Source organism: Rhinolophus hipposideros, assembly GCF_964194185.1.
Source record: "Rhinolophus hipposideros genome assembly, chromosome: 2".
NCBI lineage: Eukaryota > Metazoa > Chordata > Mammalia > Chiroptera > Rhinolophidae > Rhinolophus > Rhinolophus hipposideros.
This window is the reverse complement of record NC_138048.1, coordinates 70,068,431-70,092,817: the sequence shown is the minus strand read 5'-3', so window position 1 is coordinate 70,092,817 and position 24,387 is coordinate 70,068,431. Positions and strand designations below refer to the sequence as shown.

Below are 24,387 nucleotides of genomic sequence, written 5' to 3'. Positions count from 1 at the left end.
CAGTTTTTCCTTTCCATTGGAAATATAAAGGTGATTTGTAAATAGAAATCAACAGTTTTAACTGCAAAAAAATTAATAAAGATATATAGAATAGGCCTCACTCATTCACTTTTTCTTGTAGGAGAATTCATTTTTCACCCCATGGGAAAATACCCCTGTATATCTGGAATAGCTAAGGGTGGATGAAAGGTAGTCTGGGGAAAATGTCAACAGAGATGATAGTTTCATGTACCAAACTTCTGCCATTATAGTCCTATAACACAAAACACTATTGCATTGAAATAGTTGAGTAGTAGAGCAAAAAGAAGAGGGAATACATACACTGTAGTGAATTGTTTGAATAAAGAAATCTACAGCATTGGACTAAAAGACAGGAAAACTGGGGTCCTAACCAGCTGTGTGACATTGGGAAATTTACATACACTCTCTAATCCTCAATTTTCTCATCTGTAAAATTATGTGATTGCATTGGTTACTGAAGTTCTTTCCAGCCCTAATACGTTTGGTACTAATTCCTTACATTCTGTAAGGCATCAACATTCTCAAATTTTAGTGTACATCAAAATCATCTGGAAACTTACTAAAAGTGCAGATTCTACCCCCAGAGATTCTGGTCCTGCCCCGTCCCTGTTCCCCGTCCCCCCAGACATTCTGATTCAGTAAGTAGAGTCCAAAACCTCTTCTTCACATACTCCTTCCATGGTGAGATGGCAGGGAAACCAAGAAACAACATTCAAGAAACATTTGAATAAAACCTAACTTTGTGTATTGATTAACTAGTAGAGTGCGTGATAAAGAGTAGGTGCCCAACAAATGCGGATTTAATGAAATATTTTCATTAAAATATTCATATTTGTGATATTCATTGACCATCATGATTACCTGATTCTCTACAAGAAAAAGGGGGCATTCCTAACAGAGGGAAGATGGGCTGGCTACATACAGGTTCCTCAGTAACTACCACTTGATTTAAAGTGCTTTGTAAGTTAGTAAATAACCTCCCCTCCAATTTTCAATGTGAAAGAAAAAAATGAATTCTGCATTGTATGCCTTTTACTCAGTAGCATAATAATAGGATGCTCTTTTTATTCTGAAAAAGGACTAACTCTTTACACTAAGTACTAGAAAAATCAAGCTGTCACTTCAACCCACAGCAGCTGTCTCTTGCACCACCTCTGCCAAATGTCACCCTTCCTCTCTGGATTTGATTCTGCGACTGGATCCGGGGGAGTATGCCTCGCTGCTCGCTGCACAGATTGTAACATCAGTTTCTGTGCCTTTGAGTCTCAGAGTCTTTCTCATTTCACTTCATGTATATTAATACAGAGATTCCTTTCACTTTTTTCTTGAATAGTTAATCACTTGGCAGTCAATATCCAACCGTGGCAGTGCAGGTCAAATCAGCTGAAAAACACAGTGACTTCAAGCTGGAAAATATAATGCTTAGTGAAAACTGCACCCAGGACAGGACTTCAGACGTGTCACCCAGATATGAAAGATTTATTTTCAATTACAAATCCAAGCTTAATGTGAGGGCACCCTGGGGGAGATTCAGATCACTGCTTCTTCTAAATTGACCTTCTACTTGTTTCAATATTTCCTTCTCTATTGAACAGCATTCCATGACCCTCTGAGCCGAAGATCTGTATTAGGTACTGTGGGAATTGCTGGTCTACGAAAACTTTTGAAAACATTCCTCTAACTGAAGTCCAAGTTATATGAATAATTCCTCCTTGCTGAGCTTTCAACAATAGATTTGGGGCTTCAGGCAATAGTACTTCCTATGTATTGCAGGGGCCAATAATGCCATGTTATATAGGCTTGAGTAGAACACAAAAACAAACAAAAAAATATTTCAATTTTCATTAATAGGTAGATTTATTGTTATCATCTAATTAAGACCTATCATATATTCCTTTGACATTAGTAAATAAGATGACCTGAGGCTAACTGCTGATGCTGCTACATTGCTTGGTCTCTGGAATTAATGGATTGCCTCAGGATATTTCAGCTCCCTCTTCTAATGCCATTATGTACACCAGCAGCTGCTACATAATGCACACCATATGCCCCTAATCTGCAGTTCACAAGCTTGTCTTTTAAGAACCACTAATTGAAACTTCCCAGGAAAAAATGGGTTTTTTTTAATTATATATCTAATTCAAAATTTGGGGAGTGAGAAATGTGGATTACCATTCCAGTTTTATAGGAGATCTGATTATTGGGAAGTAGCTTATTGTAATTTTCTTTATACTGTAGCTTTTACTACTTCTAACCTGAGACTTTTCTCTTCCTACCTGTTTGTAGACCATTTCTAACACCATTCTTGTTTTCATCTTTGCATATAACTATTATGTCCATAATAATGTACAATTATATTAGATAAAAATAAACATATTCACCAGGTTTATCTTGTGGGTGTTTAGTTTTTCCTTAGTAATTGTGTCTATATAATGTCAAGAATGGTGCCAATTTTTTTGGTATTTGTAAACATAGGATAGTCTAATTATATGTGTATTTAGGCTGTGCATAAAAAGAAATCATTAACTAATTCTTATTATATATTTTAACCACTTTTTCTGGAATCAAAGTTACCTAGAAATAACCACCTTTAACTCTATAAGCATTTACTGTACATCTACATGTGTGGCACTGTTGAGCAAAAGGGTCGAACAAATAGTTACAATTCATATTTTACGAAGGAATGTCCAGATTAAACTGGGCATTTAGATTAGGTAGACCATGTTTGAAGTTCTCCCACCAACAATGTTTGAGCTGAGCGTTGGAGACAGAGCAGAAGTTGACCATTTAAACAAGCCAAAGAGCAGTAGTCCTCTGCATGGAAGAATACAGATGAATGTGCTGAAGTGATGGAATCAGAGCCAGGCTCCCTCTCACTGCAAACACGGAAGTATTTCGATGAACTTTGACATTTACAGAGAATATTTGACAATCAAGGGAAAGGTTGAGTTCATTTAGCTACATGTTCATTTAGCTACATCGTGCAAGACAGCATAGTGATAGAAGACTTAGTACGAAGTTCATTCATTTGCTATTTATTCATTGAATACTACATAGAACATTTTTGGGTGGTAATTAAGTGTCAGGAACTCAATGTTCTGGTTATTCAGGAAAATAGACCAATAGACCAGTGATAATACAGCATGGCAAGAGCTCAGATGAAGGTAATCCAGAGACTGAGTACTAAATTATCTTGTGTGCCTCTCTCCTATTGTTACGGTTTCTAAAGTCCATTTGGAGGGCTCAAGGAACGAGTTGTCCCCCTGCCCTTCTTATTGCCTTTATTTTATTATAGTGGCGTCATGCAAGTTACTTATATTGCCATGATCTTTCCATAATCCACAACATTAAGTCACTAAAAATATATTTAGTTAGGGTGAATAATAAATTTGTTATTGCTGTCTGTGTTTGTGTGGTGAGTACTTGTGTGTTTGTGTGTGTGTAGCGGTGTGTTCTTACTTCTATATGTGGTGTTTGCAAGATTATTTAGTGTTGTTCCAGATTAGTGTTTTTACCTCATTGCATGCCACTTTTTCTCAAATGAAATATCTTTCTTCTCCAAAATTCAGAAATAAGCTTCATTTTTTGTAATTACTAAACTTTTTGTAATTACTTTCTTTAATCTTAATTGAGTTAGTTTTACTAAATTACTCTGTAAATTTCATTAAATTTTTAATTACTAAAAAAAAAATGTTTTACGTATGAAAAGACTATTCAAATATTCTAACCAGAGGGATAACCAAGACCACACTACTAGTTAGAGGTTTCTTTCGAACATGCTATTTTTGTTGTGCCAAAGAAAGTAAGGATGTGCTCAAAGGTGATGAGAACACATGAAGATAAAATAGGAGGCAGCTTAGAGAGATTCCTACTGGTCAAATATGGGGCAATTTAAGCATCAAAATAAAGGGCACTAAAAGATTATAACCCCTAGAAAAAATAAGAACCCCATGAGTTCATAATGATACGGATGAATGAATGAATGAATGAATGAATACAAACTAGGGAAAAGGGAAAGCTTTTCCTTGCTGCCAATTCCAACTAATAATAAAATAAACGATGAAATTAATATTTGTTTCACATAAGAATCATGAACACATGCTAAAATTAGTGGATGAATATGTGATGAGAAGCAGATATTTAAATAGTTTCAACATAATCTATCTATCTTGTATTTATTAACTCCAAAGGTAAAATAGTAACTTCATAATGGAGAAACTTGGAAAATTACCACTTTAAACAAGTAGCCATGGACAAATCAACATTGTGTGCCTCCTGTTATGATGCACTGTGATAAACACAACATTACTTCGGTGATCTTTCTACCAAAATTCATAACCTGAGGAAATATAATCATGAGAAGAAAATCAGACAAAGCCTAACTGAGAGACATTTTATACAATAATTGACCTGTGTTCCTCAAAAAATGTCAAAGTCAAGAAAAACAAAAGGAAGACCAACAAACTCTTCAAAATTAAGGAGATTAAATAGAAAACTAAATTCAACAGGTAATTACAGATGAGTAAGAGTGAGAGAGAGAAAGGGAGGAGAGAGCTGAAGGGAGGAAATTAGTATGTGAGAAATCTGGGTGAAGGGCACTTAGTAATTTCTGTATTATTGAAGGAAGATTTCTGTAATACTGAAATCATTCAAAAATAAAAAGTTTTAAAATCACTGAATCAGTCAGATTAGCTTTTAATAGAGAAAGAATAATAAAAACACCTTTTAATGAATACCAGATTTTACTAGCCATACCTTAGGGTGACATTTGTCTTCTCAAAATATCCTATGATGGAAGAGACAAATAAGTAAGATAATCTGGTTTGGTCAATATTCATATGAAATTAGTCATCTGGTCAGCTTTATTTATTACTCAGAATTTTTTGCTTATCCTTCCTTTTTTATTGTGTCTTTCTTAGGGGTCAGCTAGTGTGGGGTGGAAGAACATAGTATCCCTTCTTCCCATTCAGGTCCCAGCTCTATGCAGTTGATTACTGCTAACTATATTATTATGGTCAAAACTACTCATATATCCTTTGTCTTCTTTTTTCTGTTATTTTTCTCCTACGGTCTAAAAATATGTGCTACTAATATGTGTTAGCAATCTTGCTAAGTATTTAAAAATAACAAGTTATCAGCAAATCAAGATACAATGACTTCTATTTAATCATCATCACAGTATTTTGGCTCACAAAACTGTGCTCATCACATTAAAATTAAATGCTTACACTGAATTCTAAGGAACTACCTACCTACACTGCATATAAACCTGTTCTTTACCCTTAATAGAATTCCTTAAATGTGTTTATATCTTAACACATACCCTTACTGCCTGATTAAAACTTAGAGAGCAATGTAGGTATTCTTAATTGCCTTACGAAGTACAATCTGTAGGACGATTTCAAAACCTCTGTGGTAAATGTAACCTTGTTGTGTACATACATATGTTTACCATTTTTGTATTCTTTTTAAACTTGTTTTTTTTTAATTCTTCTGAACTTTATATTTCTCTTTAATAAAAAAATAGAACAGTTTTTAATAAACAGGTGATAATGAGGAAAATTTAGTTGATTAGAACCAAAGCATTTTTACCCAATGTGTGTTAAACCCTACTGGGTGCCAAAATTCTATCTTTTAATAATGAGAACTCTGTATGGTAGGGATTACTACTAATATGATCTATTAGAAAACGGAGACTCATAAGGTCTAACTAACTGGCTCACTCAGTAACTTGCTATACCAGCAAGTTGTCCTACTAAATTTGGTTCTCTTTTTATAACACTAACTACTGAGAGAAACTCAAATGCCTCTTAAATTATATGTCTTTGGGACAATAATCTGGAACAAAATTCTGAGCTAGGCTGCCGGTCCATATGTCCTCTTCTGCTTTTAAGTAGGCCCTACCCAGTAGTTTTCAATTTTCTCCCTTTAAAACAGGTTATTGCCACACATTCTATGTCTAAGAGCATTTTTCCCACAGATTGGCTGCTGAGAGGGTTATCACATACATTCCTACTCCATTACTACCATCAATGAAAGACACATAAACTCTTTCATTTGGAAAGTTTGATTGTTGGTTCCCATGTAGTAACAGAATTGTAACATACTAATGCCTGCCTTTATTCAGCAAACATGGATAGAATGGCCATTTTGGAGCAGGCATGCAGTCTAGAGAAAATAAAGAATATGAACAAATTATAGATACAATTTATAAATTACAAAGTAGACACACATCCATACTTATATTTACATTACAATGGGAGCACATAAGAGAGACCAAAATATGCATTAGACAGGTAGAAATTTGTAGTTTTTATAGTTGTTATCATTCCTAAAGCTACAATATAGTATAGTTCTGAACTACATAGTTCCAGAAGGCTTTTCTTGCATGATAGCCATTGTGTCTCCCTCAATATCATGCTTCGACTTAAATTATGCATTCAAATCATTAGAGACATTTCTGCATAATAAGAACAATTAGAAATGAATGACGTGGTTTACTTAAACAGCCTTTTTAGAAGGGAGATTTCTCCTTTTTCACTTCTTTATGAGAGCACTTATTCAGAAAGCACAGGAATTTTGTCAGTTTGGATATCAGGTTTGTTGTCCAAATTCAAATAGACAGGAAGTACACAACAGCCTGCTTCAGTGAATGTTAGATAAGCTTTTCTGTTGCAGACCAATAAGAATGAGCATTTACAGCCTTAAATTGGGGTAGAGAATAAAGGAGATGACATGAAAGCTGGGTCTGGGAGTTCCTTTTTCCCCAGTATCTTGGGTTATTCTTGATAAGAGAATAGTGTACGTAATTCAAAACTAAGCAAACCAGGGCCTTTTTCTCTGCGTTACTATTTAGATTCAGAAGAAATGGTTAAAATAAATATTTTAGTTCCATTTGGAAGGAGTCACAAATGTTATAGTTGAATATAATATAGAAGACTCAGTCTCAGTTGTTTACCTTGGAGATGGTGAAAATATTGGTAATTTGGGGACTGTTGATCTCTCCCCTTGAACTTACAATAAGTTAAACAGTTATAATTCAACAAAGGATTCCCTGAATAAGACACAACAAATCTGAGAGATCTGCACATCAAAACATATGAAGGTGGGCAAACCAGGGCAAACAAGAAAAGAGGGAACAACAAAACAGAGAAGGATGTGTGGACACAGCCTGGAGTTCACTACCACTGACGCCACTCAGAGCTTACTGTGGTTCTGGGAAAGGGGAGGATACAGGCTGCACGTAAACTCTGTGTTGGCCCCATGCTTTTCTGCTTGAGTGATCAAGATATAATATGGCTGAACCCAGCGGTGGAGGCAGAGACCTCAGGGCAGAGACTGAATACAGAAGTGTGACAGCTGTGGTCTAGCAGCCCTAACTGCCAGGCAGAAAACAAAGCCACAGAGCCTGACCACCTCCTCCTCAGCATCCCAGAACTCACAGCAGGCCCCAGAAAAAATTGCAGCAGTGTCAGGTTAAAGAGCAGAATATCTACAGTCCTGAGAACTGAAGAGACAGTTCCTGAGTGAGACACACACTGCAGCCAATCGAGTGACAAGGGTGCAGATATGGGAGCGAGGCATCTGTGGTCTGGCAGTTGCCACTACTCAGAGGAGTACAAAGCCAAAAACACACCAGTGGCCTCTGCTAGCCCACCACACCTCCACCTTTTGGGGCTGGTTCTGGTGGCAACACCCAGGGCCCCGGAGGCAGTGCAGCTCTGCATCTGGCTGCATGGGTAGCACAGGGATTTTAGGGGCTATAGTACCATATTCTACTAGAGGGATGCTGCCCTGAGATACAGGTGGCCTGGTCACAGAGGAGATGCCCATCTCCCTAGGGAATCTTCCACCACGAGAAACCAGAACAGCTCAAGAGAAAATAAAATGCTGCAGTGCTACATACTGAGAAACAAAAGAAAGACCGCTTCATGTCAACCTGCTGCAGAACTCAATTCTATAGATGACTAGGAAGAGAATAATCCATCAATTATAACGAACAACCAAGACAACAAGGCAGCTCAGAAAGAAATTTTAAAAATCTCCAGAAAATGAACTTAAAGACATGGAACTATGTGACATAAATGACAGTGAATTTAAGATTGCAGTTCTGAAAACACTCAATGAGATGCAAGAAAATACAGATAGGCATTTTTATGAATTCAAAAATAAAATCATACCAACCATATTCTCTGACGAGAATGCTTTGAAATGGAGATCAACCGCAAAAAGAAAATAAGAAAAAATACTAATATGTGGAGATTAAACATGCTACTAAAGAATGACTGGGTCAAAGAATAAATCAAAGGAGAGATCAAAAGATACACAGAATCAAATGAGAATGAAAATATGAGGTGCGATTGAAAAATATGGTGAACGTTTAAATTTTAAAAATCATTACAGTAAAAGACACATTGACATCCTCCTCAAATTACTTCCCCTCTCTTTGAACACATTTATCTCATAATTCTTCCACTTTCTGAAGCACTTCTGGAAGTCTTCTTTTGTGAGTGTTTTTACTTCATCCTCCATCATGACAACATTCTGTGTCACGCTTTGCTTCTGGTGCGCAATTTCTGTACCAGAAATATTATGGTGTGTCCTCATCCACCTTATTTGATGGATCTGGCACTCTGTGACTTCTGGCTTTTCCCCAAAGTCAAAATGACCATGAAAGGAAAGAGTTTTGAATCTATTCAGGACAGCGAGGCAGCCATGACAGTGCAACTAAAGACACTCATGAAAGAGGACTTCCTGAACTGCTTCAGAAAGTGTCAAGAACAATAGGATAAGTGTGTACAGAGTGAGGGGTTGTATTTTGAGGAGGATCAATGGCAATGTGTTTTTTACTGTAATATTTTTTTTATTTAAATATTCACCCTATTTTTTTTATCACACCTTGTACATCATATCAAAATTACTGGGGTGCAGTGAAAGCAGTAATAAGGGAAATTTAGATTGTTACAGGCTTATTTCAAGAAACAAGAAAAATCCCAAATAAATAACCTAGCATTACATCTTAAAGAACTTGCAAAATAACAATAAATTAAACTCAAAGTCATCAGAAGGAAGGAAGTAATAAAAATTAGAGCAGAATTAAATGAAATAGAGAACAAAAACAATAGAAAAAAATTAACAACAAAGAGCAGGTTCTTTGAAAAGATTTGTACAATTGACAAACCCCTAGCTAGACTCACTAAGGGAAAAAGAGAAAAGGTACAAATAAACAAAATCGGAAATGAAAGAGGAAAAGTTATGATGGATACCACAGAAATACAAAGGATCACACAAAAATACTATGAAGGACAATATGCTACCAAATTCAATAACCTAGAAGAAACAGAAAAAGTTCTTAGAAACATATAACCTTTCTAGACTAAATCACAAAGAACTGAAAAAGCTAAATAGACCAATAAAAAGTAAGGTAATTGAAACAATCATCCAAAACTTCCCCAAAAGCAAAAACCCAGGACCGGCTTCACCAGTGAATTCTACAGAACCTTCAAAGATAATTTAATACCTGTCCTCCTCAAACTCTTCCAAAACATTGAAGAAGAGGCAATACTGCCTTACTCATTTCATGAGACCAACATTACCCTGATAACAAAACCTGGTAAGGATAACACCAAAAAAGAAAACTACACACTAATACCTCTGATGAGTACAGATGCAAAAACCTAAACAAGACACTAGCAAATCTAATACATTAAAAAGATTATACATCACAATCAAATAGGATTCATTCCAGGTTCACAAGGATGGTTCAACATATGCAAATCAATCAGGGTGATACACCACATAAAATAAAGGATATACATTATATGATCATATCAATAAGTGAAGAAAAAGCATTTGACAAGATAAAATATCCATTTGTGATTAAAACACTTAATAAAATGGGTATAGAAGAAAAGTGTCTCAAAATAATAAAGGCCATATACAATAAACCCTGAGCTAATATCATACTTAACGGTGAAGAACTGAAAGCTTTCCCTCTATGATCAGGAACAAGACAGGGATGCCCCCAGCCATTCCCGTTATTCAGCAGAGTATTGGAAGTTTTAGCCAGAATAATCAGGCAAGAGAAAGAAATAAGAGGCATCCAAATTGGAAATGAAGAAATAAAATTGTCACTCTTTGTTGATGACATGATTCTTTATATAGAAAACCACCAAAAAATTATTAGAGTAAACACAGTCAAGTTGCAGGATACAAAATAAATGTACAAAAATCTATTGCATTCCTATATACTAACAATGGAATTTCAAAAAAAAAAAAAAGAAATGAAAAAAAAAATCTTTCTGCAATTGCAGCAAAAAGAATAAAACATATAGGAATAGATTTAACAAAGGATGTGAAGGACCTATACATTGAAAACTGTAAGACATTATTAAAAGAAAGTGAAGAAGACACAGAGAAATGGAAAGATATTCCATGGTGATAGATTGGAATAATCAATATAGTTAAAATGGCCATATTACCCAAAGTAATACACAGATTTAATACAATCACCATCAAAATCCCAGTGACATTTTTTAAAGATAGAACAAAAAAATCATCAGATTTGTATGGAATTACAAAAGACCCAAATAACCAAAGCAATCCTGAGAAAAAAGAACATCGCCAGAGGTATTGCATTCCCTTACTTCAATTTTTACTGCAAAGTGGCAATAATCAAAACAGCATAGTATTGGCAGAAACACAGACACACAGACCAATGGAACAGAATTGAGAACCCAGAAATCAGCCCACACATGTATGGTCAGATAATTTTCGACAAAGGAGCTAAAAACATACAATGGAGAAAAGAAAGCCTCTTCAATAAATGGTGCTGGGAAAATTGGAAAGCCAAGTGCAAAAGAATAACACTACACTGCTATCTCTCACCATATACCAAAATTAATTCAAAATCGATCCAAGACCTATATATAAGACCTGAAGCAATAAATTGCTTAGAAGAAAGCATAGATACCAAATTAATGAACCTTGAGTTCAGAGGAGATTTCATGAATTTGGCCTCAAGGCAAGGGAAGGAAAAGCAAAAATAAATGAGTGGAACTATTTCAAAATAAAAAGCTTCTGCATAGCAAAAGAAACCATCAAGAAAATAAAGAGGCAACCAACCAAATGGGAGAAGATATTTACAAACGACACTTCCAATGAGGGGCTAGTATCCAAAGGAATCCATACAATTCAACAAGAAAAAAATGCAATTAAAAAAATGGACAGAGGTCCTCCTAAGAAGACATACAAACGTCCAACAGATACATGAAGAAACGATCCACTTCTCTAGCTCTTAGAGAAATACAAATCAAAACACAATGAGATACCACCTCACACCTATTAGAATGGCTATTATCAACAAGACAAGTAATAACAAGTGTTGGAGAGGCTGTGGAAAAAAAAGAACCCTCATACATTGCTGGTGGGAATATAAATTTGTACAGCCACTATGGAAACACTGGAGATTCCTCAAAAAATTAAGAATAGAATTACCATATGGCCTAGCAATCCTTCTCCTAGGTATCAACCCAAAGAAATGTAAAAACATTTATCCATAAGATATATGTACCCCCATGTTCATTGCATCATTATTCATGGTGGCCAAGACTTGGAAACAACAAAAGAGTCCTTCGGTAGACAATTGGATAAAGATGTGGTACATATGTACAATGGAATATTATTCGGCCACAATAAAAGATGAAATACTGCGAATTGCAACGATATTGATGGATCTTGAGATTATCATGCTAAGCAAAATAAGTCAGACAGAAAAAGTCGAGAAACGATTTCACTCATATGTGGGATATAAAACTAAAAGCAAAAATGAATAAGACAAACAAACAAAAACTCATAGGCACAGACAACAGTTTTGTGGTTACTAGACGGTGAAGGGGGAGGGAGGGTGTTAGAAGAGGATAACGGAGTCAGATACATTGTCATAGAGTGGAGAACACACAATTGCAATAAGTTGATGATATACTAAGAAATGTACACTTGAAACCTATATAATTTTACTAACTGATATCACCCCAATAAATGTAATAAATTAAAAAAAAATGTATAGGTGCAGTGTAATTGGTAGTTGCCTACTGTTTCAGTTATATAATTGAAACATCTTTAAAATGCCTTTTTTCAACACTTAGGAAAATTTATGTGGAAAGTCTTTTTGACAATCTTTTATGATCAATAAACTTACTGTCTTGAAAAAAAATCTATTGACAGCGAAATGAATGAATATGTTCAAAGTATTATTAAAGTAATATCTTCGACTCTTCTCTCTACAACTTCCATATACGGTAAGTTCTTCTTAATGTCGTCTATAGGTTCTTCGACTTTAAGCAAAGTGACGTATAATAAAACCAATTTTACCATATGCTAATTGATAAAAACAAGAGTTCAGTTCCTATGGCATCCCATCATTATGATGAAATGATATTGCATGAAACAGTGTTATTCAAGAACCTGCTGCGTAAGAAAGTCATTCAGCTCTTATTGCCACAGGTTTTCTTTCTATCTCCTTGTTTCAATTGCATTTGCCACTCTGTCAGTTCAGATCCCTGTAACTCCTCTATCCTTTCTATTGTGCAACATATGTTTCCCTTCATTTTCAGATTCACTATAAAGCAAAGCTTTAAACATTCCAAAAACGTGAGTCAGAACTTTTCAAAAATCTTCAATTATTCTACATAGTTTTCTAATTGCGCAAATCTCCTCAGTTTAGCATTTAAGGTATTCCAAAATGTGGTTTCCAGTCGCCTCTAACACAGTGATTCTTTCTTAACCATGGACCATCCTTGATTAAAAAATAAACAAACAAAAAACATGTGTATATACATATACAGGTAAAGAGTTGCGTATCGTTTTACACACAAATTTTAGAAAAATATACATGCTCTCCACCCTCACATCCTGCCATTCTGCTACACATACCTTAAATTCCAACCATATTAGACCACTAGCAACCTGAGGACTGACACACTGTTTTATACAAAAGCACATTCTCATATGCCCCACAACACTATCCCAAATACCTCCACCAAGTAACTTGGCCTCTAGAATGTCTCCCCTGAGATCTTTCAGAATGCTTTCATTCTCTTTATTTGCCCCGTTACCTATTACATGGATAACTTGGGGAAGATAAATGTCATTTTTTTCAGATTTTAGTCTCTACTATTCTCCCTAAGGTAAATTATTCTATTCTGGTGGGATATATATATATATATATATATATATATATATATATATATATATACATATATATATATATATATATATATTTTTTTTTTTTTTTTTTTTTTTACTGAAGAATTTATACTTACCTTGATGAACACAGGCTTCAGTTGTGTTTAAATTTAGTGCCTGTTTGATTCATGTCAACTCAAAAGGGTGTTCTAAGGTGTCTTTTTATTTCTGTTTTCCAGGTTTCTTGAGCACAGGGGATCAGGCTGCAAAAGGAAACTATGGACTCCTTGATCTCATACAGGCTTTGAGATGGACTAGTGAGAACATTGGGTTCTTTGGTGGTGACCCCTTAAGAATCACTGTTTTTGGATCTGGCGCTGGGGGTTCATGTGTCAATCTGCTGACTTTATCCCATTATTCTGAAGGTAACCGTTGGAGCAATTCAACCAAAGGTATTATGCAGGTTGCACATTTTGACAATTTTGGTGTCTGCATGCCACCACCATCAGTAGTATGTGATGCTCTGTATATATTTCTCTGTTCAAACTAAGTGTTAGGCTGAACTCAATCACTGTTTAAAATTTTGTTTCTTCAGCTTTTGTATGCATGTTTAGATTTTTGTCGAACTCTTTTGTCTCCTGTAGTAAGGATGCCCTTTCAAGCACACTTCTGCATAGTTAGCATTACCATTACTTTTCTTTTCTCCGAAGGGTGATTTTTAGGAAAATCAAAGACGTTCACAGCTCTGTCATCTCTGTTTATTCAGTCATCAAAATCAAAGACAAGGTTTTTTTGATGCAAGGATTGTCTATAACCTATATTCAAGACAATAGACATTTAAAACCATTTTCTAGTAAGAAGGAAGCAGTTTGCCTGGAAATGAGATTTTCACTTGTCTGAGTAGAGAATAGATATTTTATTATTTTGCATGCATGATCCAAAATTGTCAAAGCATCAAGGTCACTAGTAGAGTTTTTTATTAAAAATAAAAATAGGTTTGAATTTTTGTTTTTTTCTATTTTCAACTCCAAGAGTGTCACCTCCTGTTCCCCACCCAAAGCGTGGCAAAGCAGCTTAGAGCTCTGAGGCTGCTTAAACCTACAAGATATTTTTCTTGTTTCCATTTTCTGGCCTTGATACCCCTTTTCCAAAGTGCCTAATCAAGGCTCATCATGTTGTTTTTTAAGGACTCCCATCTTACCATGAGTTTAGTCACCCATTCAAATGACATTTATTAACTTGAAATAGCCACAAGAACAGAAGTGTTTTGTTGAAGTCTGCAAATGCAAATACTTTCTCTGCATTACACATACATGAGAGATAGGAAGCTAGAGAATATGTATCAACCTAGGCCATCAGATATTTTCTGCTTGTTTTATTGTCATTTTATATATATTAAGAAAGTATACACTGTCAAGTGTTCATGAAACTTCTTAACTTGTAAGAGTGAGTTTTATGATATAAGCCCCAGATACTTGTTTTGGTATCAAAATGCATTAATGTGAATTTCAAAATAACAGCCAGTAATTAAATGAATACATATACTTGGAGAATCATATATTATTATATATATATATATATATAATTTGTAGACATAATTTTTGTAATTTCTCCTTTATGTTAGTAAACTTCTAATTCAAGATGACAGAATGGCACATATTAGATGTTCAATTAGAACATTTCTAATTGTATAGAGATTTTGCTCTGAAATTAAATGGCTTATTTTGAAATAACAAACTTTGTGTTTTTTTTTAACTGACTAGATTAGATTATTCCAGCCTAAGTAGTACAGTAATGCCAATGTTTATCTAGGTTAACATTAGACCGTCTATTCAGACTTTTTAGGGTCATTTTATCTCTAATGTTATTGACTCTTATATTTTCTAAAACGTTATGTAAATGTAAGGTGAAAACCACAGCCAGTTTCAGCCAGTATGAAACTAGATTTCAATAAAGAGAAGAATCAGTTGGTTCATCAACCAGCATTGCTCTTTGTCAGTCAATGATGTTCTGACCAATAGCAAATGGCTATGCAAATATTTAAAAATATGTCATTCTATCACCCTCTTTAAGGTTTGTTCTTGCTTGGCCATACAAATAGACTTATGTTTGGTCTAATCCTAAGTTTATCTTCACATACAAAGCTGACGAGGAGAAGCTCAGGAGATGCTCAGGAGATGTCTTAAAATCATTGGACTAATTCTATCTCTAGTGCAAACATAGACTTTAAAGTCTGTAAACTCTCCAGGGCTGCAGCAATGCTCAGGCCTGCATCTACCAGGAGCCAACCACTACTTGCATATACATAACAAGCACTCTCATTAATGATAAAATATATGGTTTTCTCAATACCATCTCAGACTATATTTAGTGATGTATATATTCCCGAAAATCTTGTCTTGTATATTTAGTTAATGTCATTGAGCCCCTGAAATGAGAAAGAATATTATAGAAATCATCAGGGTTATTTTAATTGCAACTTTTTAAATTAGTAAGATATTTCCTTGAGCAAGTGTTGACAAACATGTAGACTATATAATTGTTTAATTATCTATCTTTATATCATTTACTCTACCATCTTTGCTCTAGCAAACTAAAAGTATGTTCATAAAGATGTCAGAAACCAAAACAAATTTAAAGTAGTAATGTTTCACTTTTTGAATATTTTTAGAATTATCTAAGAACATATTACAGACTGAATTTTTAATACATATTCATGTTTGGAGAAAAATCTAAAATTTTGCTTGTAATTCAGACACTGCTTTAGCACCTTTGTGAGAACTGTTCTTATCACATTAACACATGTGAATAATTGAGCATGTGTTTAAATAACCAAACTATAAAGCTGTCTTTGTAAATTGATAACAAATGTAATTTTTTAAAAAGAAAATAGAAACATTATATTTTTAAAGCAAGGGTTTTATTTGAAAATACCTTCATGAGTGAATAAGGGCATTTATAAATTTCAATGGCATGCAGCTCTAATCATACTGCATATGGGACCATAATTTATAATTCTTAAACGCAATTAAGTGAAAAGCAGTGGACCATGTACTTTTCATCTTTCATCTTTTATGATAAAATGTAGCAGTGCACATTCAACACTGGAAAAAGTTAAATCACTTCCTACTAAATCCTTCTGCTGATGTATTTTTCTTTAACCTAGCGAAAACACTTCAAATGTTATATCTTCTTCTGAAAGATGAATATTCAGCATACTATGTCTGACATGAAGAGCTGGGAAAGAGTATGTCTAAAGTGATATTCTGTTTTGTGTGCCTTCAGGGCCATCCCCAGGGTATTAACAAACCCCCAGCCCCAGTAGTTGTGTGAGCTCTCAACAATTCATTTGATAATAAAACCTAATTACAACGAACATACAGAGATATTTTGAAGGAAGATACATGCAGCAAAATTGAGGGAAATATCCTCATAAGACAACACAGAACCTGATGAAGAGTTAAAGGGGAGAGAGTTGACTCCATCTAGTTAGCTATGGTGATAACATAGGTGTTTAAGCCAAAACATGCTTGGGGCTTTTTGCCACTAATATGTACACGTCCTCTTCCTTTCCTTACTGCCCCTTTGAGACACTGCACAATTTATATTTTTTGATCGCTAAAGTGATTGTCACTCAAAGCAGAAGACTTTGTCCACCTCTCTGATTCGTTATACCCTGGGGATGACTTTATGTACCTTCTCTTAAGCAAAAATGTCTCTATCTCCCTGTTTCTCGAGTTGTATCTGGGTTTTTATACACACGTCTAAAATATCTAATGTTATTGTTTTACCACAACATTATTAATATCAAAGGTCACCTGAAACTTTTTGTTGTTTTCCCATAGGACTTTTTCAACGAGCAATAGCTCAAAGTGGAACAGCCCTTTCCAGCTGGGCTGTTAGTTTCCAACCTGCAAAATATGCTAGAATGTTGGCCACAAAAGTTGGTTGCAATGTTTCAGATACAGTAGAGTTAGTGGAATGCCTACAGAAGAAGCCTTACAAAGAACTTGTTGACCAAGATATTCAACCAGCACGATACCACATAGCCTTTGGACCTGTGATTGATGGTGATGTAATACCAGATGACCCTCAGATATTGATGGAACAAGGAGAGTTTCTCAACTATGATATAATGTTAGGAGTTAATCAAGGAGAAGGATTAAAATTTGTTGAAAATATAGTAGATAGTGATGATGGTATATCAGCTAGTGATTTTGACTTTGCTGTTTCCAATTTTGTTGATAATTTATATGGATATCCTGAAGGAAAAGATGTTTTGAGAGAAACCATTAAATTTATGTACACTGACTGGGCTGACCGTCATAACCCTGAAACCAGAAGGAAGACATTATTGGCTTTGTTTACAGACCATCAGTGGGTGGCACCAGCTGTAGCTACAGCAGATCTTCACTCAAATTTTGGTTCGCCTACATATTTCTATGCCTTTTACCATCATTGCCAAACAGATCAGGTTCCAGCTTGGGCTGATGCAGCTCATGGAGATGAGGTTCCCTACGTACTAGGAATCCCCATGATTGGACCTACAGAGTTATTTCCTTGCAATTTCTCCAAAAATGATGTGATGCTGAGTGCAGTTGTAATGACATACTGGACAAATTTTGCTAAAACTGGGTATGTACCTAAGGAATAAAGTTTCCTATAATTTAATAGAAATATCCTTTTAAGCACTGAAAAATAATGCAGATTTTGTGTCCAAATGATTTAATAGATTGACACTAGAAATATGTTAAGTTCCTTTTTTTCAAAATGATATAGTATGGTGTTTCAAAAATCATTGCTTTATTAGTTCTTACTTTCTGTAAGTTTATTAAGAAAGGTTTATAGTTCTATTGCATTACTCAACAGTTAAATTTATTTTGGTATTTTAATTTTAATTTTGGCACAGGACTTATTGTTATTCAATAGTGACAAATATTATTTTATAGTGATTTCCAATTTACAGTGCTGTATGCCTTTTGATCCTTCCAACTACCTTGTTAGGAGGGCGGGTCAAGTACTGTTAATTCTATTTTGCGAGAATGGACCTGAGGCTACAAGAGCCTCATATAAATATTCATATGTCTATAAATATTCAAATATTCATATGTCATAGTATGCAACACTACTAGGACTCAGATCCTCACCTGCCAATTCCAAACCCTGTCTTTTCCACTATTTCACACTGTCTCTGCTAGTTTGCCTGTGAGACAACACATAGGTATTCAAATTTTAAAATCTTTGAGTAGATAGCAGGCAATCTCTGAATGGACAAAGAGAACGAGAACATGAGGTTTACTTGCATTACATTATCTCGATCTGACAACCTACCTGCAATGCTATTTATATTTCTAAATTGACCCAAGTTGTAAAAACACAATCTAAAGCCTTGTTGAATTACCTCTTCAATTAGATGTTAAACTAGTACTACTTCTATTAAGAGAGTAAAATAAGTTTGTCCTCATAATTGCTTTTTTCTTTCTTAGTGACCCAAATCAACCAGTCCCTCAAGATACAAAATTTATCCATACCAAACCCAACCGTTTTGAAGAAGTAGCATGGACCAGATATTCCCAGAAAGATCAACTTTATCTTCATATTGGATTAAAACCAAGAGTTAAAGAACATTACAGAGCCAATAAGGTAAACCTGTGGTTGGAGCTGGTACCTCATCTGCATAATCTCAATGACATTTCTCAGTATACCTCGACAACAACTAAAGTGCCATCAACTGACATCACTTTCAGACCTACGAGAAAAAATTCTGTACCTGTCACATCAGCCTTTCCCACTGCCAAGCAGGATGATCCCAAACAACAACCAAGTCCTTTCTCCGTAGATCAAAGGGACTACTCAACAGAGCTGAGCGTCACTATAGCAGTTGGAGCCTCACTGCTGTTTCTGAACATCTTGGCCTTTGCAGCCCTGTACTACAAAAAGGATAAGAGGAGACATGATGTTCATAGGAGATGCAGCCCTCAGCGTACCACGACCAACGATCTGACCCATGCACAAGAAGAGGAAATCATGTCCCTCCAAATGAAGCACACTGATTTGGATCATGAATGTGAGTCTATCCATCCACATGAGGTGGTTCTTCGGACCGCCTGTCCCCCAGATTACACACTAGCTATGAGGAGGTCACCTGATGATGTTCCCTTAATGACACCCAACACCATTACAATGATTCCCAACACTATACCAGGGATTCAACCCTTACACACATTCAATACTTTTACTGGAGGACAGAACAATACTCTGCCCCATCCCCATCCCCACCCCCATTCACATTCAACAACCAGGGTATAGCCAGATAAGAGAAACAAACTCTATTTTTTGATGGATTGCAGTAAAAGATTACTGAAGATTCCTTGGCTTTCAACCTACAAGACTCTTACTATTTAAATAAGGAGGAACATTATGTGAATATACATATCAAGAACTTTGGGGGTTTTGAAAAAAACGAATTGTACATATATACACAAATCAACTCTAGAAATGAATTTCAATTGCTTGAAGCAATTGTTCTGAATGATACTTTTCATTCACATCCAAGAATTAATTTTTTGAAGATTTATGTTACATAATGGAATTAGGCATGTGGAACACCAAACAGGAAAGAACTTTGTCTGAAATATAAAAAATAAAAACGAAAAAACCATGAATATGCACAAGGGACACACCAATGGAATGTCAGATAATTTTCACCAGTTTTTATTTGGAGCCGTTTTATTGTGTAGACCATATTTACATATTTGGATAAGTACACAAAGCACCAGTGCTGTTAATGGCCTCAGCAGAGGCTGATGCTGAAATTTGCCAGTAAAACAAAGAAGTTTAAAGACTGGCAGGTACAACATTATCACATAAGTGCTGTCAGTATAAAGTGGTGGGGATAAAGGAAACTGGATATTTTTAGCACGATGTGCATGATAATTTATATGCTTGGTGGCTGTGCTGCTGATTAAGCCGTAATTGAAATTCTTCTCATCCCATTGGAGTTTTTAATAGAAGCTTCCTCCATCAATTGGCAGACCCTAAAGAAGATTTTAAGGAGCAAAAGTAATTACAATTAAATAATTCACAGTAGTTTTGATAATAGAAGGAATTAGTTGTTAAAGATATTTGAAAAAAACTATAGGTATAGTGGTGAATACTCACTGATATGAATCCCAGAAAAAAAATTTTTTTCTGTGTTTTCTATGTTCTTTTCGTTCCCATCTAAATAATTTATAGAAAGATAACCCTAATTGGATCTGTTACGGGATCTATAATTTGCTGTGGTTTTTGTTACTCTGTATTTTATTCCTTTTGGTAAGGTGAAGTGTGTCCAAAGAGTTACTTGCAACAGTCTTTTAAGATATGAGGATGCCCCCAAATTACCACTCTGGTTACAGTTCTCAGTTAATTGATTTACTCATGTTGCATGACAAAAATGTTTACTAATAATAATTCAATATAAAGTTATGTCCGTCCTCACATCACTTACCTTTTTCACTGAGGTTCATTCACTGGAATTTACTCGCGCAATCTCAGTAGAGTACAATGTAGAATGTAGGGAAGTCAACATCTGGAGGATTTTAGTCTTACACGTATGTGTGATTTTAAATGAGTATTCTAAGACCATGGAAAACTCTTCATCCCCCTGTTGTTTACCAGTAACAGTATATCACAGACCTTTCCAAATGTTTGTATATGTAATCAGATGTACATTTATATTAAAAAAAAATGAGATGGACTTAAGAGCACATCCTGATAAATACTTTCTCTCTTACCTGTACTATATTTCTATTAGACTAAAGTTATGTGATTTTTTTTTACATTTTTTCAGATGACTAGCAATTTTGATAGTTTGTAAGATAATGCAAAGAACTTTCTCTGACAAACTAACTGCAGTAACAGAAACCTTTCTTTTCAGTTACTCTTTTTCAAGAATGAAAGCTTATTATACAAAAAAAAAATTGTATACTACTTGATGGAAACAACTTTGTACATCTTGGCCACGTCACTGGTCATTGCGTGAAATAAAGATAATCTGAATAATGACTATTAGTCCAATGCTAAGAAACATGATCTTTGCTCATTAAAGAGCTAAAATGTTTATTGCTGTTTTGTCTTTTTTTAAAAAAACAAAAACAAAAACAACAGAAACATGACTGTCTCAGAGTCATTTTTCTAGACCAGTAGGATTTTTGAAGACATACAGGTAACTAACATAAAAACACACCATGTATTTATGGGCAAGTCCCATCTAAGATGAAACTGATGAAGCTTTAATATTACGAGTTTATAAGCCCAGGAACTTATGAAAAATGTCAGCTCTGTATTTTTAAATACCTCTTGTGAGAAAGTATTGTAGAAATAAAATATGCCAATTGTTTTCAGTCAGAAACACAGGTTCCAATTCTGATCAGTGAGGAAAAGGTCTATTGGAAATAAATGTGTGATATTTCATGGAATGAGAATAGTGAGACCCATAATACAAGGATGATTGAACTATCGTAAAGTAATGGATAGTTATCTTTCTAAGAGAATTTAAAAATGCTGAGCAAGAGTTTAAACTGACACTACAAGATAAAATCTTCTATTTCATGGAATTCCTTTGCCCATATTTCTCCCTCTCTATTATTAATTGTCAGTAAATGTAGATACTGCTCCATAACTTCAAATAAAAATCTGTTAGAAGCAAAAAGTCTTCAAATCCAGAACAGTCTACCTGAAGTTTTTGCCCAATGTGAACAGTTACTTTTAAACTGTGAACTGCCAATGTCAACCAATAAGAAGAATTGTTTAGCATCTGAAATATTGTTTAATCAAAAAAACTGTTTTATTATATCTATTAAACAAAAGATAAAAACAGAACTAGAAATGATAACAAAATAAGGTATGAATGGAATCTTTCATATGCATTACTTCACTTGACAAAACAAAACGTTCTATTTTAGTGACAGCCATGTTAAATCTATCTATCCTTCTGTTGCTCTAATTTTATCTGTCAATAAATATGCCTATCTATACCATAACTGACATCTATATTAATTTCTGGAAATGATTTATAAAGACAAAGAGAATAGCCTTATTCTTTTTTTCTAAATTAATGTAGTATCAACTTTGTGGAAGATCAAGCAGTTCTAGGTTTTGTTACTGTTCCTAAGTTGTGATAAAGTCATTGTGAATGAGTGTTAGTCACTAGTTTTATAATTAAAGCAGCCAGTTTTCTGAATGTAAAATGTCCTACAATAAACAGAACATTAAGAACTGTTTTTAAAGCTGAAACATAATTTTTAAATGCAAGAATTATTTTGAATATTGTTATTAAATTTTAACCAAAATGTTTGAAGTGTATTTATTTAGATAATGATTTTCTTTAGAAAAATGTGAGTCACAAAATTAAAATAATATTTTTGGCGTTACTTATTCATTAAAATTTTCTTGCTTCACATTAAATTGTGAATAGTCAAAGCTGCTTAAAATTTATACAAACATTAAGCCAAAACGGACTTAATTATTTTGCTGTCATGTAAAATTGTTGTCAAATGTCATCAACAGATTGATGTTGTTGTAGAATATGGGCTCAGAAATATAGGTGACAGATTTCATAGTTTTAAATTTCTATCGAATATGTTGACTACGAACAAAATCTAGTTGAGTACTACAAATGTATCATGAGGTTCATCATTACCTCCATGGAAATTAGAAAGTCATTTGCTAATGCGTTAAAAAATATCTAATTTTAATTGGAAAGATTATCATAGCAGATCAAGGCAGAAATTCTCAGTGAAGTATACGGTATCTCATTCATTTCAAATTTAAAAGTTGACCATGATTCTTTAACTTAGATTTTTTTTCTGTACAGATGAAACAGCAACAAAATTATATAAAACAAAATTAACCATATGTAATACTAAATAGGAAAACAGAATGGCACTAATTTTCTCACAGAAAAGAAATGCCAAAACTCAATTGCTATATCTATAACACGTCCTTCTCAGTTATTTCACCTGTTGGTATTAATCATATTAATATCATGAAAGAATGTGGTAAATATGTTCCAGCTTTAAAGACACTACTACATAGAAATTACTGGGATTCTTTACTTTGGTGAGTTTCACAGAAATATTTAATGGGACAAAATAATTAGTGAAATTTTCAGGAAGCTGTCAAATTTCCTGACAATGCTTTAATGCTTGTTTTCTCCTGTTTTATTATTTCAGAGTGCTGGCCTTTTCTTTCATTTCTAATAACTAGTTGTTACAGGCCATCACTTTTTAATGTGAGTAAAAATTAGGTAATTTGGTTATACTTGTGACAGCACGCTTGCAAATAAATTCAATTAATGGGCACTTCCCTGCTGAGATTTTGTTATCATTCATTTAATTATCTTGTCACTTTTACTGTTAATGACAATTGTTTTGGCTTTTTCGTCAATAAACTAAGGGAATTTCTTCAACAGTTGTACACCTCTCCTGCACTTGATATAATAACATAGCACTTCAAATTTCCATCGGAAGGCTCTAGAGAAATTTCCTACTGATGTGAAACATTTGGTAGCCAACATTTTCATAAGCATTCTGATTTGATTTTATTCTAGCACTTTGCTGTATTTGTATGCAGTCCCGAAATCAATTCCATTTGGTAAGTGTCATGGAGTATCCAGACTAGAATAACCATGTGCAGAGCATAAGTGCCTTTCTTCTGGGCCTTTTATTTATAAACCTTATCGTCTTTTTTCTTTTTCTTTTTTAATTTGCAGAGCTTGACAATTCAAGTTAAAAGGTACATGTTATAAATTTCCAATAAGAAGATTTTATTTAGGAAGCCTTTTCCTTTCATTTAATTTGATTTTGTATGATATAAAAAAGGTCCAAATGACTTCTGGAAAAGAGTGAGAAATTTTTGAAAAGCAACAATTATTTAGGCATATGATTTAATGGTACTTAAAGGTGGAAACTTAAATCTCTTACAAACTCGAACTGTTCTCAAAAAACAAGGTAAGTTTAACTGAAAAGAAATCTGAAGTTATTAAGGACAAACATAAATTAGATATATAATGTTTTTTAGTTATTCATTATATGTATGATATATACTATAAGAATTTAGAGGATATTTATGATGGTCCTTTCAGAATCATGTATTTACAAATGGCTTTGTAATCTTCCTACATATGTATGAATCACATAG

The 24,387-nt window shown here is 34.3% G+C and overlaps 1 protein-coding gene across 12 annotated transcripts in view; it reads left to right on the top strand.

Annotated features, from left to right (window-relative positions):
* The window catches only part of NLGN1 (neuroligin 1), a 794,578-nt gene extending 770,922 nt beyond the window's left edge, over positions 1 to 23,656 (top strand). For 9 of the 12 annotated variants that reach the window (XM_081064844.1, XM_081064849.1, XM_081064846.1 and 6 more), the window contains 3 exons: positions 13,446 to 13,658; positions 17,052 to 17,841; positions 18,693 to 23,656. In XM_081064844.1, the coding sequence (XP_080920970.1) occupies positions 13,446 to 13,658; positions 17,052 to 17,841; positions 18,693 to 19,515 (1,826 nt within the window). In that variant the 3' untranslated portion in view covers positions 19,516 to 23,656. The remainder of the gene's footprint in view (positions 1 to 13,445; positions 13,659 to 17,051; positions 17,842 to 18,692) is intronic. The other 3 variants (XM_081064845.1, XM_081064853.1, XM_081064850.1) reach the window with 1 other exon arrangement.
* Positions 23,657 to 24,387: the final 731 nt, after the last annotated feature.